At 38.2% G+C, this 14,834-nt stretch overlaps 1 protein-coding gene across 1 annotated transcript in view; it reads right to left on the bottom strand.

Annotated features, from left to right (window-relative positions):
• Positions 1-8,311: 8,311 nt before the first annotated feature.
• LOC126424973 (beta-1,4-glucuronyltransferase 1-like) overlaps positions 8,312-14,834 on the bottom strand; it is an 81,666-nt gene continuing 75,143 nt past the window's right edge. Inside the window, exon 8 of the mRNA XM_050087855.1 lies at positions 8,312-8,506. Within this exon, the coding sequence (XP_049943812.1) occupies positions 8,312-8,506 (195 nt within the window). The remainder of the gene's footprint in view (positions 8,507-14,834) is intronic.

Below are 14,834 nucleotides of genomic sequence, written 5' to 3' on the forward strand. Positions count from 1 at the left end.
AAGTACATTGTTAATGAGTTTGCTTAATTCCTGGTTTTGATCACAGCTGAAATTAGGTGCAAACAGTTTTGGAGTTTGTTTATTGCTAGGCACATTGCAGTACTCATAATATCCAATTGTAAGGAAATGATGTTATTACTGCGGAATCTTTATTATTTAGGACTGATTGTAAATTCAAATCCTGCAATCTCAGTACCCTGTCTTAAGGTATACTTGCAGTTCATTGGAACTGAAAACTGCTTATTGCCATAGGAAATTGTTACACACTGAATACATAAAAAAATCCTAGAATCCCATAAACATAAGTTACCAGCACACTGAGGCTTCTAAAATTGACTAGCTACAAGAAAAGTACAACAGATTACATAATGATCATCTTCATTATTCACATTTCCCATATGCACAGTTTTATCCAACAACATTAAAATAATATTCCTGATTTGGGCAATATTATATACCTTACCATCTCAGAAACCACAACCAATTCTGACTCCTGCCTCCACACATTCTCAATGAAAAATATTTTCCATTCAAAACAGTGCCCACGGATTTCCATTGATAGCATAATCTTTAGTCATCACCATGAGAGACAAATTTATTATGAGCCTATCAACAGTGGCAGGTACCTATGACATGGGGCCAAGTGTCTCTTAAAAAAGTTGTCAGTTGTCATTTTTGCACCATTTGTGTTCTAACTCAGTACAATAAAAAATTTTCACAGTGGGAGAGAGCAGTTCAAGAAACAATTTGCCCACTTTTTATGCTCCATTGACCATACTGGTGTTGGAAGGAGGATGATTATGGGTTAGTACTAGAAACAGAGATGGGATGGAAATCAGAAGTGTCCTCTAAGAAAGAACCATCCCATCATTTTCCTTGTGTTGCTACAAGAAACAATGGGAAACCTATATCAGCATGGCTGGATGGGAATTTAAATCTTGTGACTCCTAAATGTGAAAACTGGTGTTGCATAGTGGGTATTTTGGAGGCTCTAAAAGAGATACTACACTTCATGTTTGTTTGGTTACAGTTACAAATCAGGAAACATTGTCTCTAATTTTGTAACAAAAATATAAGGCTGTGTTCAAGGATTAATGAACAAAATGCATAATAACCTTCATATAAACTATCAGTCTTAGAATGAAACTGAATTAATGTTAGCCGTGCGGGATTAGCCGAGTTGTCTAAGGCGCTGCAGTCATGGATTGTGTGGCTGGTCCCGGCGGAGGTTCGAGTCCTCCCTTGGACATGGGTGCGTGTGTTTGTCCTTAGGATAATTTAGGTTAAGTTGTGTGTAAGCTTAGAGACTGATGACCTTGGCAGTTAAGTACCATAAGATTTCACACATATTTGAACATTTTTTTGAATTAATGCTAAATTCCATCTAGGATTTTCTATTGTTTGAATTAATGATAGGATGAGCTACATTAATATTACAACATTGAGAGCCAAACTAGGATGCTGAAAATTGGTGGAGGGAAGGGATTTGTTGGTGGCAGAGTGGTGGAGGAAGACCAAATTTTAAGGCAAAAATAAAAAAAAAATATTTCAGCATCTTTATGTTTTAACAGTTTTGCCTCCTATATAGTACAAAAAGGCTGAACAACCAATAGCCATGAGTGAGTTTCTTTAATTCAAGTCAGTGATCACAAACAATTCATTGACTGGAAATAAAGAAAAGAATTCTGTACTTCCTGGATCAATGTCTTTATTCACAACTAGGTCACAGTCTGTGCACCCATGAGTGGCCCTGTTTGACAATGTAACATGTATGTACATACAGAAAACAGAAAAGGAAACAAAGAAGAATGTCGGAAAATGAATTAGAGGTAAAGGAGAAGAAAAAAAACCTTCCACATTTGCTGATAACATTGTTATTCTGTAGAGGTAGCAAAGGACTTGGTAAGTTCAGTTGAATGGAATGGATAGAGTCTTGAAAAGTGGTTATAAAATGAATGTCCACAAAATTAAAACAAGATTAATTGAGTGTAGTGGAACTAAATCATGTGATGCAGAGGGAATTAGATTAGGAAATGAGGGCTGAGAAGTTGTAGGCAAGTTGTGCTATTTGGGCACAAAATAACTGATCATGGAAGAAGTATAGAGAACATAAAATGCAAAAGAGAACATAAAATGCAAACTGGAAATAGCAAGAAAATCTTTTCCAAAAATGAGAAATATGTTGACATCAAACGTGTATTTAAGTGTCAGGAAGTTTTTCTGAACACATTTGAAGAGCAGCCTTACACAAAAGTGATATATGGGCAATAAAGCATACATACAAGAGGAGAATAGAAGCTTATGAAGTGTGGAGTTACAGAAGTATGTTGCTGATTAGATGGACAAATCAAATAACTAGAGAAGATGTACCGTAAAAAAAATGGGGAGAAGAGAAGTTATTTCTTGACAGGACACAACCCGAGATGTCAAAAAATAGTTAACTTGGTTATGGAGGGAAATGTGGCGAGTAAAAATTCTGGAGGGGGACAAGTGAATGAAGGCTGTAGTACTATGCAGAGATGAAAAGAAACTTGCACACGACAGACTATAAGAGAGAGCCTTGTCAAACCAGACTTCAGACTGATGATCACAACATACCAAGAGACCTAATAGCAACCGGGTCACCTGTTCAGACTTGCTGTTATGTCAATAGATCAACTTCCACTAGCCCTACATTGAGAACAGCGTAAAACTTGTAGCAGAGAGACATAATAAGAACAGAAGTGAAAAGATGAAGATTTTCTGCAAGAAGAAGAAGAAGAAAATGCAATCCATGAAGCAGCTACCTGTGGTCTTACAGAAGCCATAATGGAAGAAGACATAGTTATGTAAATTGGGGAGGAGGCTTTATTCTGACAGCCCTACAACCTCTACAACCTCCACTTTATCCTTTACTACTCAGTTGTGTATTTTCCTTATTATGGCATGAAAGGTATTCAATTCAGCCAACAATTTATTAACGATTTTGTTTACACATGCAAAGACACATGGGAGGAAAGGAGACGTACTGAACAACACAACCATGACATTAAAAGGTTGAAATGAACCAAATAAATTGATACAAAGGCATAGATATATGCTTTGTAATTTGAACATAATTTTCTGTAGTGATAAGTGTCTAATTATTTTATCTCACATATTGTCTTAACTCAACATCATTAATTTTTTGTGCTTTATTAAGGTATGGCAGCTTAATTTTATTATCAGCCTTTTACGGAGGGCGAGTGTGTCCCCTTACGCACTTGTACAAGTTTTGTAAATACAGCAAATGGTAATAAGTGACAAGTTCAAACATTTGAGTCATGTTGTGAGGTGTCAACAATGTAAAGTATAATTGTTAGAACACTGTCCATACAAGGCAAAGGTGGCAGGCTACCCTATAATACCAGAATGGCCATTTGTGAAAAGTGCAAAAACAAGAGGGAATTACCCAAACAGCGCCACACTTGGTGGAATTGCAACGGGTGTACAAGCAATATGATACGTTTTGCAGCAAGATGGGGTACACATAGGCCAAGCAGAGCCCTCTCATGTCGGTCCGACAGCGTTGTCGTTGTGCCTAGTGCATTCGGTGCAGAGCTGTCACACAAGGTGGAAACAACACAGTGAGTTCCAGGATGCCTCGTCGACATCAAAGGGAGCCATATCGGCATGTGAGCGAGTTCGAACGGGGCAGAATGATCAGTCTGCGGGAAACAGAGTTGTCATACCGTGACATTCTGGCTCGCACAGGGCATGTTGCTACAACAGTGATGCGTGTGTGGAAGCGGCGGATAGAGGAAGGTCGTACGCACTGACGAGCAGGAACTGGACCATGGAACATGACCACAGCACGGGATGACCGTCATCTTGTCTGCACGGCCATTACGGACTGTAGAGCGCCATCCACAGTATCGGCTCATCGCTGGAGCACTGCAACAGGTGTGAACTTGTCTGCATCAACAGTTCATCGCTGTCTACTGCAGGTTGGACTGCTTGCACGCATGCCATTATGTCGGCTTCCATTGTCTAGAAACCACAAGCTCCTCCGACTGCAATGGGCACGTGAACACCGTCACTAGGGTGCCGAGTGGCAACATGTAACCTTTTTGGACGCGTACTGCTTCAACATGTCGTACAGTGATGGCCACTTACGTGTCTGACAGTACTGTGATGAGCACAATCTGGAGGGCTTTGTGGAGCGGCATAGCGGACAAACATCAGGTGTGATGGTTTGGGGCGCCACAGGTTACAACAACCGATCTTGCCTCATTCGTATTGTGGGCACTTTGGACAGCAATCAGTACCTAAAGGAGGTTGTGGAGCCTGAGGTATTCCCCCTGCTTCAGGCACTGCCACAGGCCACATTTCAACAGGACAATGCCCGGCCACATATTGTGGGGAATGTACAGGCCTTCTTCAAACAGCTATGGGTACCATTGATTACCTGGCCTGCAAGTTCGCCAGACATGTCGCCTGTCTGGGATATGTTTGGTCAGCACCTGGTGCGTCAAGGTCCCCCAGTAGTTGATGTCACGGAATTGCAGGCTCGGATACAAACTGCGTGGAGGGAAATCCCACAGGAATGTATTCAGAACCTTATTGATTGAATACTATTGTGTATAGCAGCTCTAATTGCAGCGCATGGTGGCCACAAGACTTACTGAATAGTAGGGCTCAAAGGACATGCACAGTTTTGAAAAGGTAATCATTTGTTACTTGTTATGTACCTAACCTGTGGTATTAAATTAATGGAATTCATGTGTTTCCTTCTTGGTGTTGCAATTTCCACAAATGGTAGTGCATAATTGGTAGAACACTGCCCAGGGTGGCAGACTACCCTACAATATCAGAAATTAATATCAGGTAGGCTGAATAAACCTGGGAAGATCAAGGAAGAGATGGGCACCATATCAGGCAGAGGAATAATGCTTGGAGTGCAAAACAAGAATAAAAAAAAGAAGAAGATATTATCAGTAAGAAGCTTCTGACACATTTTAATTGCTGGCTTATCCTTCTAAGCAACATAGTATTACTATTAAGAGTTGTATTTTGGAGGAGGAGGTAATACTGAGTGAAAGGGGGGCACAAAATACATCACTCACTTCTAAGCCAATATCACAAGCCAATTCAGATCCAGCAGTGCCAAGCACATAACTACACAATCTCATCTGCCATCTTTGATGCGATGTTGGCGAATGTACTGTTTGGCCATATTTACACCTAATACCACTATGTGAGGTATCGCATATACCATGAAACTTGATCAACTTTCAAATGACCAATTTCATCTACCAGAAAGTCAAGTTTCAACTACGAGAATTATCACAAGCTGCCGTTATTAAAATAAAATATGACAGTGAGCTTCAGTGGACTACTCTTTGATTAAACAAGACAATCCATTTAAAACCCTGAAGAAGGTGCTTCTTGTTCACAATGGATCCAGTGGAAGGATTCACACAAAAGACTGAATTAAGAAAGTCGTTCAACAGTCAAGAGATCAAACGGCAATATAGGGGGCTTCCAGTCTTTATTAGGTGGCAGAAGCCATTAGCATTACTGTTTACTTTGGTTTTGTATGAAATAGTATACAGAGACATGGCAGAATTCTTGACATTGAAGAAAGAAGGTCTTAGGCTGGTTAGCCTCATCAGGAAGTCATGGAATAAACTGAAAGATCTGATCTAATGTGTCTCTCTCTTCACAAAGGAATTCTTTGCAATGTGCATGTCATTACCTAAAGGTAGAAGGAGTGGTCAGCAAGTTGTGAGTTACTCCACATGGAGTTTGAAAAAGTTGTAGCGATTAAATTACGCATTTGAAAATAACAGAAGAAGAAGAAGATACAGGAAAAGTTTAAAGAGCTTAAAAAATGGAAATATCTTGTGGTTGCTGGTCATAATAAGTCTGATAAACAAATTAAATATACCTCCCCAAACTAGAATTTAGTAGCTGCTTGGTACTTTGATGTGATCACTCATCCATGGACAGGACTGGTTCAACGTACTGTTTCACCTTGTTGAAAGATATAGAGAGTAAGAAGTTGCTGCTTCTGGCTATCTAGTCAAAATTAATTTCAGATACGTGGGCTAATGTGAATTTTGACTGGGAGGAAGAGAGAGAGGTGCAATAATTTAATTGAGGAAGTTGACCACTCCTTGTCCTGTTGTGCTATAAGGCAATCTGATACATTTGGATGCCATACAAACAATTTACATGCGTGGAGTGATTCCCAAAGCAGAAAGTCATTTTTATAATATGCTTTACCTTTTTTGCCAGAGAGAGAGTACTATACATACCGGTACATGAGTGTAGATGTCACATGAAGTTACGAGACACTAAACACACAGTTGTTACATATGTCGAGTTCAAAAAAGCATATGATTATGTATGGGCAGACACACTTTCATACAGAACTGATCCAACAAGTCTTGAGCAACACAACATCAAAAGTTACGCTTTTGGAAGAAGTTGATGAACTGTTCTAAATCAAAATTGAGGTTAGGTATGTGGATTAATTATCACTACTACTGTCCAATTTAGCTAAAGGAAAGGTGATTAGGAAGCACTGAAATGAAACTGAAGGTATAAATAACAACTACTGGCAGATCTCAAATAAAAACTCATAGAAAAACAAGAAAGGAAAATTCTCAGGAAAATATTATGACTAACACTGAATCACAGAAGATCTATAAGGGGAGGGGGAATCAGATATACCATCAGATCAGGGTGTAGTGATGACAGATACCAGTCAAATATGTAGAAAATTTTGAACTTAACCTTACTGATGAAAAAAAAGAAATCATTCACAATAGAATGAAATTTAGAATCGCAATTCATAAATACAAATTGACTGAGTAGTTTACGTTACAACATTTGGGCAGACAGAAGAATATAAAATTGAATACAGTGAATGAATGAAAAGAGACTGGGAAAAAGAAGAAAAACAATTCTAAGTAAATTCAAACACACTCTTTAGCTGGCCACAATAAATAAAAACAAAATAACCATAACAGCTTTATCTGCAACCAAGTAGGGATATCAGAAGATTCAAGATTGAAATTATCACAAACTGACAAAGAACACTGGGCATGGGCAAACAGGTGCCATGCAATATAAAAAAGAAGTTTCAAAAATGCAGAATCCACCAATATGAAAAACAGCTACTCAGTGTTTGTATGAACATATTTTTAAATATATGACACCGGTTAGTGACCACAGGACATGTTTTTGTGAGGAGTTCTCAAGATAACGTACACAGTACTGTGGGATACTGATAATACACCTGCTTCTTAGTAATAAGATGACACACTAATTCACACAATGCGACAAAAGAAAGTGTCAAGAGTTTTTAAACAAAAAAAATCTGAAGACTTTTTTAACTACAGGAAACCAATGAAAACTAGACCAGAGACTTTGACAAAAAATGATTATTGGGAACAATGCTACAAATATCGTCTCTTGAGCATTTTTGTATGAACTTACTAGAGAATGCGTGAGGGACTCCCTACAAGTGCTCCACAGGCATACGTATTCTCTGAGAAAGAAAGATATTATAAGTGACTAGAATTATTGCTAAAACTTCATATTAGTTTACTTAAAAAAATCATCCATATAAATATGATTATCTCTTGCTTTGCACACTGTTTCCTTCATCAATCTAAAGCTTTTTTTTTAAACTAAAGTCATATTTTTTAAAATAACTAACAGAACCAAATTACTACTCAACAAGCAGTTAATAAATGAGCTATGTCTCTGAGATTGTAGTGCTATATTAATTTAAAAATATTAAGCCTTTTGACAGCAGAACTACATTATACTTTGAAAAGCTATCCCTAGTTGATGAGTTAACATCAGATGCATTTTTTATGGTACAGAATTACCTAGTGCTCAGAGGGATGTTATATTGTAAGAATTAATAATACATTGTAGCATTTGGTGTCAATATGTGGAATAATATAGCTTAAAAACTTAACAATACTTCAAGTCAAGTGAATATAAAAATTGTACTTATCTAATATCGTAGAGAGACAGTCTTTTATATGAATAACATGGAGTTTTTTTGTAACTAATAGTACAATGTCTTTAGATGTTTAAAACTCAGGTACACAAAACTGATTCATACATGACTATGGTAACAATTAGTTTAAAAAAATGAGCTTTGTGCAATAACATACTTAAAAAGTTAAATGATTCTTAAGGTATGTAAATTTCTGTAGCTGCCTTCAAATTACAACCATCTTGTATATGTGCTTGTACTAAAGAGCAATATTCATTCAGCAGCTCCACTGTTTTTGAAAACTTGCCGCATAGCTGGAATTAATTATTAACATCAGTAACAGCGGCGAGATGATTCTGGGTACTTGTCTTTCAGTTCTATCTTGAACTGCCGGAACAGCATCCTATTTCGTTCCTGTTCAATGTCCTTGCTAGTGTGGAATGAATTGGCTGTTTTCAAACCTCTATGTACAAGGAATCCATTATTCAGGACAGAAAATTTGTAGCCTGCAACATGCAACTCGCACACCTGGAAAAGAAAAAGAAGCCTAACACCGATTAGTCATCGCAGAAACTATTCTCTTAATATTGTGATAAGGTTATCAGAGCTTAATAGTTACATTATTACTGAGTCTGTAAAGGCCATGTACTCTTATATGAATATTTCTGTTTGATATTATTTATAGTGTGTTGAGTCCAGCTGGCTATCAGTGAAAGGTACCTGACAGCAAGTAAATAATATCTGGTTGCTGAAAAACAAAGTAAAGTACATTGTTGACCAACAATAGTGGGCTATGGAAAAGCTGCACACATTCATAGCACTTCATTGTAAGCTGTAATGTACTCAAGGAGGAAAGCAGTTTTAGCATGATTTGATTATCCAAATAGAGCATGAAAGAAATGGATTGCAAAATGAAGTCCCACATCTATGTCTGGAACAGACACACGATCCAGGCTTTCAGTGTGAAAAATTTTCATAGTCTCTCATGGCCCACAATGTATTATGCTTTACTGTGAATCTTTGCAGGCCACTGAATAACAAACAGATAAATAGGATAATGTTTGTGGTCCTAAGCATCACCGTTTTCATATGAGAACTGTCCGTATCGAATACATGGCAGAATAATCTAAGTTTTACGAAGAGCAATGGGATGGGTGGTGGATGGAGGAACGGGGGTGTAGAAATATCACTATATTGTCAGAGTATCAAACTTTCGTAGAAAGATAATGTTGTGTTCATTAGTGGACTACCGTTCATCAGTGTCAAGATGATTTTCAAATGCTTCTAATATCCAATATAAAGTTGTGTTTAACTGTATGATCTTCTCCACAATTGCACTTGACATTGTTTTCTTTGCAGTAGCCCCATCTTACTGTATTAACCCTAGACCTGGCCATCCTGGTCTCAGTCTGTTCCAGAACTTCCATCTCTTTTCATAACCAGAGTTTCACATACTCTTTTCCAACTAGGAGGAAGATGTCCTCAGCTTTCCACAATTGTTACCTTGCTATTTCATCTGTGGTTGTGTGCACATCTGATGTTCTGAACAGCTCTTCCTGGTTTCAGTCATTGCACATGTACTTCATTTCCATGTCATAGATGAGTTGCTTCCTGCTGCATTTTCTTTTCTTTCCTTGTTTGCAGCTATTTCTCTTTGAACATAAGGTGGAGCTATTCCTGCCAGGTGATAGAGGCACACAGCTGTAGTAGATCGTTAACAGTCACGAGTTATATCAAACAGGAAAGGCATATTCTGCAGTGAAATAACAAAGTTCTGTTGCAGAATTTCAAACTGTTTTGGCTTGGGTATACCAGTATGAACCAACCTGTTTTCTAATGACACTGTAGCTGGTGGGAACTTTCAATTTGTTGTTCATGCAATGCTTCTTGTATATAAGATATCTGTCCAAAGTGTCCTTCCTAGGAATTGTGGAGTATAACATTGTTCTATAACTAAACCTTTGGCTAGACACTTGGTTACATAGTGGCTTCCCAGTTTCTCAAATGGAGAGCACATACCTGTGCATTATATGGATTTGATTTAAACTGGTTTGCGCTGCAGTATCTTGACAATTGTTCAAGAGCCATTAGTGAACATGTTTTCCACTGATTCAAAGTTGTTGCTCTTTGTGTTGAGCACGAGATCATCAGCAGATGAGAAGCTCTTGGGGGGATTGGGGGGGGGGGGGGGGGGGGAGGTTTGGCGTAAGTTGGTCATTTGTAAGTATAGCGAACAGGATTGGGGTGAGTACACTTCTTTGAGAGAGATCATTTTTCTCTAAGCTCCACTGGCTGTGTTGTGTCAATGCAGAACGTACAGTGCTGAACAAAAATAGTGATGAGCCGGGTTAGCTCAACATTTTCAATCACAGTGTGGAGTTCAGTTAACCTTAGCTAACTGCTGATGGTGTCATACACTGCTGATACGTAAACGAAATAAAAACAGCAACTCGGAGTACCTTGGGCAACATCGGAGAACGAATCAGAAGCACCTATCAGCTGATCCTTTCAGACTAGTCTTTTTCAAGGACGCAATTAACAATCATGTCAGTTAATACACAAGGCATTTCAACAGCTAAAGAAAACTGCTACAAGATCTAGCGCCCCCATTTATTACAGCAGGGGGTTACGGGAAGAGAGAATGCATGCTACTGGCCACTGTCCATCACGAGAAAGAAAGAAAGAAGGAAAGAAAGAAAGGTGGGCATTCAGTGTTTAATGTCATGTCGAAGACAAAGTCATAGGAACACAGCACAAGTGAAAGAGGAATAATGAATCACCTTGTACTTTGCAAAGGAACCACCTAGTGATTCAGAGAAACCACAAGGAAGCTAAACCTGGATGGCCAAATGGGGGTTTGAACGCCAGTCCCCCCAAATGCTTATCCCGTGTGTTGAACCGTTGTCACCTAACTTGGTTCAAGGGAGGAATCAACAGCAACAATGAGGGCATGCTGAAAAGTGTGGCTTGTATATACTGCCCAGTCTATAAACATACCTTGAAGAGTTATTTTGAGCTTGAATCATATGTGCATGTACACTACATAGCAAGGAGAGTTCTCAACACGGGAAGCTGCCTGCCTTGGTAAGTAACTTGAGCTATGCTTCCTCTTCTAATTTATTCTCTGTATTGAGAATAGCTAGTGGCTCCTGCAGCATTCTCAAGCACAGTTTTTAATGCAATTTTTTCTAGCCTCTTCTGACAAAAGTTTAAAAGCACTGCACGTAACCATACATGACTGATTGTGAAAGAACTTTCCCTACACCTGTGGTAAGACTGTGGTGCCTCGCTGTACACGGGAAACAAGAACATTAGAAGTGTGCAGATCAGCATGCAACAGTCAACTGAGGAAGCTGCTGCAGATCAACGGGCTGGAATTGGTCAGAATGCACCACGAGAATGCATTTCTGTGCGAGTGAAACATGCGACCTCTACTTTTACATGTTTTGCGTCAAGTTTGTTATTAGCTCTTAAATGAAAAATTGTTTACTTATTCCAAAACCATGAGTACCATTTTGTATAGGACCTGTTGAAAAAATATTTCAATATCCCTCTACATTCTCATTAATCTGACTTTTTCAATTATACTTATATCAATTGGTTCTGCTAAAAAATTCATCGGTAGAGTAAAAGAAATCTGCCACCATTAATGGTATGTACAATTGGTATGATAGTATTAACTGTAGTAACTGGTAAGAATTCTATGAACAGTAAAGTGACACCTTTCCTTTTAATTCTATCAGAGCTGAAAACACAATACTGTCAAACTTCATCAAATGAAAAAACTGTGTTTCACATTTTCTATTCTGCTCATCTGTTTAAAGTGTCAGAAATAATTGGTTAAACAAAAAAAATGAAGGACTAGATTTTGTGTATCTCAGTTTCAATGAATTATCTCATATTAAAACTGCTTCATTCAAATCTCTCAGGGCAGTCTTTGAAATTGAAAGAAAAAATGGCTCTGAGCATTATGGGACTCAACATCTATGGTCATCAGTCCCCGGAATTGAAAGAAATGAATATATGAAAAATAGCTATGGTATGTCAGTGAAAGCCCTCCAACCAAGAAGTTTCGAAAGGTAGTATTTCAGTAAGTGTGCAAAATATTCAACGAACATGTAGCAAATAGTCTTATCATATTAACTGACCAACACAATTTAAGATATGGAAAAGAAATAGCTGAATTTTTGCAGGTCATCATTTCATGGTGGAATGTTTCGAATGTGGAAACTGCCTCGAAAGGTATTAGGCTGAACAGCACACTCCAACAACACGCCACAGACAAAACTTTAGATGAGTGAAAAATGTTCCTCACTGACATTTTGATATGGTTAAAGTACCGGAAAAATTTAAGTCTATATGGTTAGAGTACTGGAAAAATTTAAGTGCTGAGACACAAAAACTACCCCCACAAGCTTATACTACTCTCAGACATACCACTCAAGGCATACTTCAGCCTGCAGATTATTGCATTAAAGAGCTGAACTGGGACTACTAATTGCCTGGAAAATCTGACTGATGTTCTGTAATCCAGATTTAGTCAATACAGGCAACTTGCAAATGTATACCTGTCCCTTTTTCCCCTAAGGTAAGTCTTTCCGCTCCCGGGATGGGAATGACTCCTTACCCTCTCCCTTAAAACCCACATCCTTTTGTCTCTCCCTCTCCTTCCCTCTTTCCTGATGAAGCAACCGTGGGTTGCGAAAGCTTGATATTTGTGTGGTTTTTATTGTGTCTATCTACCAGTGCTTTCCCGTGTGGTAAGTCACAGCATGTTTTTTTAATATCAATTATTGTCTTACATTGAGATACCCCCTGATCATACTAAAAGAATCATTGTTGAGGATATACCAGATGATACAAGCATTTTTGATCATAATTACTGCAGCTACAGACCCACAGTTAGGTTTTCTGGAGAATTAAAAGTAACACAAATCTCAGTAATGTACTCCCAGCATTGTCTTACTGACAAACACTGCAAGTTAGTATTGTCACTCACTGTTTAAAAGATTAAACTGTGATGATTGCAAACAATTTTTACTTGGGGATGATATGTCGATTCCTCAGTTAAACTGTGTACTTACAAACCTAAGTAGGGGAAGTTTGAAATATTCCACTGAAACACCAGTGCTTTTACTAACATATATGATTTTAAGAAATATGTTGATATCTGAAAACGAGAGAATTTTTCTGAGCTTAAGCAATCATCCACAAACCATCACTGAATATGTTCTTGAACTTATATTGGTAACAGAAAATTGTGAAGGTACAACTGACTGTGATGTGAATGTCTCAGTGTTTCTATATAAAAATATTATTTGGAAATGTGTAAATGTTTTAACTACTGCACATTTAGAAACATTCCAAATATTCTGAACTGTTCATACCCATGAAAATCACACATTTTTTTAAAGACATGGGCAGCTGTTTTTACAAATTGTTATTGTTAAATATGATATGTACCAAATAAATCAGACAGCAGTTACCTGTGTTTAAATATTTATGTCTGATTTCTGCACATAGAATTTTGTGCGTTTTCCCTCTTAACAAACCTCATTCACATATCAACTCAAAATGCGCTAATTTTATGAGCAATGTTATGTTACGTTTCTCCCCTGTTAAACAACCTCATTCATATATAAACTGAAAACTTACTGATTTTATGAGCCATACAAATCTTTTGGAGTTTGCTGCGATACATTTCAATTGCTGCTTAGCTGTGATGTCATGGTACAGTTGTTTATCCTTGCCTCTAGCTGGAGTTAGTACAACCTAGGTTATCAAATTCTGAGCACTATCAATAAATGGCAGAGTAGCAAACCACCATTGTCGAATAACACTGACTGGAGAAATTCATCCCCAGTAAATACAGAGGTGGTGGATAGTAATAATCGTGTTGTGCCTCAGTCTGCAGTAAAGAGGGCTATGGCCATGAAATGAAAATGTTAAGGTACAACAATGGCATGGTTAGAAGAGCTAGTGCAAAATGCTAACCCCTGCAAATTTAGTAATTCGTCTGTGCCACAAACTGCAATACATGACAAAGTAGAAGGAATTGACGTTATGTGTGATTTTAGATGCAAGTGCATTGCTTAATGCTGTTGGGACAGCAGTGTTCAAATCAAAACTGGACAGAGCTAATTTCCTGTAAAAATAATAGTCATACTATCGGAACTGCAAGATGACGATCACGCAGTGTAAGACTCCAGACACGGCTCAATGTCATGCTGGGAAACGTAGCAATTGGAAGCAACTTCTAGTCATTTCAAATCTGGTTGTGGATTGCACTGTAGGGCTTGGCCTTCTGAGGAACAAGGGTGCAATAGTTGACTTTTCTTTGGGCAAGTTCCACCTCATGAGCAACAGCATTCCAGTTTTGGTAAATTTATTCAGTAAATACTGATAGGGAATAAGGACTAAGTGGTTGGATAAAGATACCAATACATTCAAAAGACCACTGCCCAAAACAACAAACATTCTGTCTCCGCTACGGTCGCAGGTTCAAATCCTGCCTCGGGCATGGATGTGTGTCATGTCCTTAGGTTAGTTGGGTTTAATTAGTTCTAAGTTCTAGGCGACTGATGACCTCAGAAGTTAAGTCGCATAGTGCTCAGAGCCATTTGAACCATTTGAGGCATTATGTCTCTACATGAGCAAATTCAATATGAAGTCTCAGAATCCGATGCATTGTCACAAGCACAGATACTGTCATTGTCTCTATTTGATTCAATGAGTGAGGAGACCTGCTGCCAATCAAGAAATTAAATGAATGCTCCAGTGGGATATAACTGAACCATCTCCAGAATGACTTAAAGAAGTATGTGACTTAACCAGATTGGTGCATTCTACTGCATCT

Source organism: Schistocerca serialis, chromosome 10 (assembly GCF_023864345.2).
Source record: "Schistocerca serialis cubense isolate TAMUIC-IGC-003099 chromosome 10, iqSchSeri2.2, whole genome shotgun sequence".
Classification (NCBI taxonomy): domain Eukaryota; kingdom Metazoa; phylum Arthropoda; class Insecta; order Orthoptera; family Acrididae; genus Schistocerca; species Schistocerca serialis.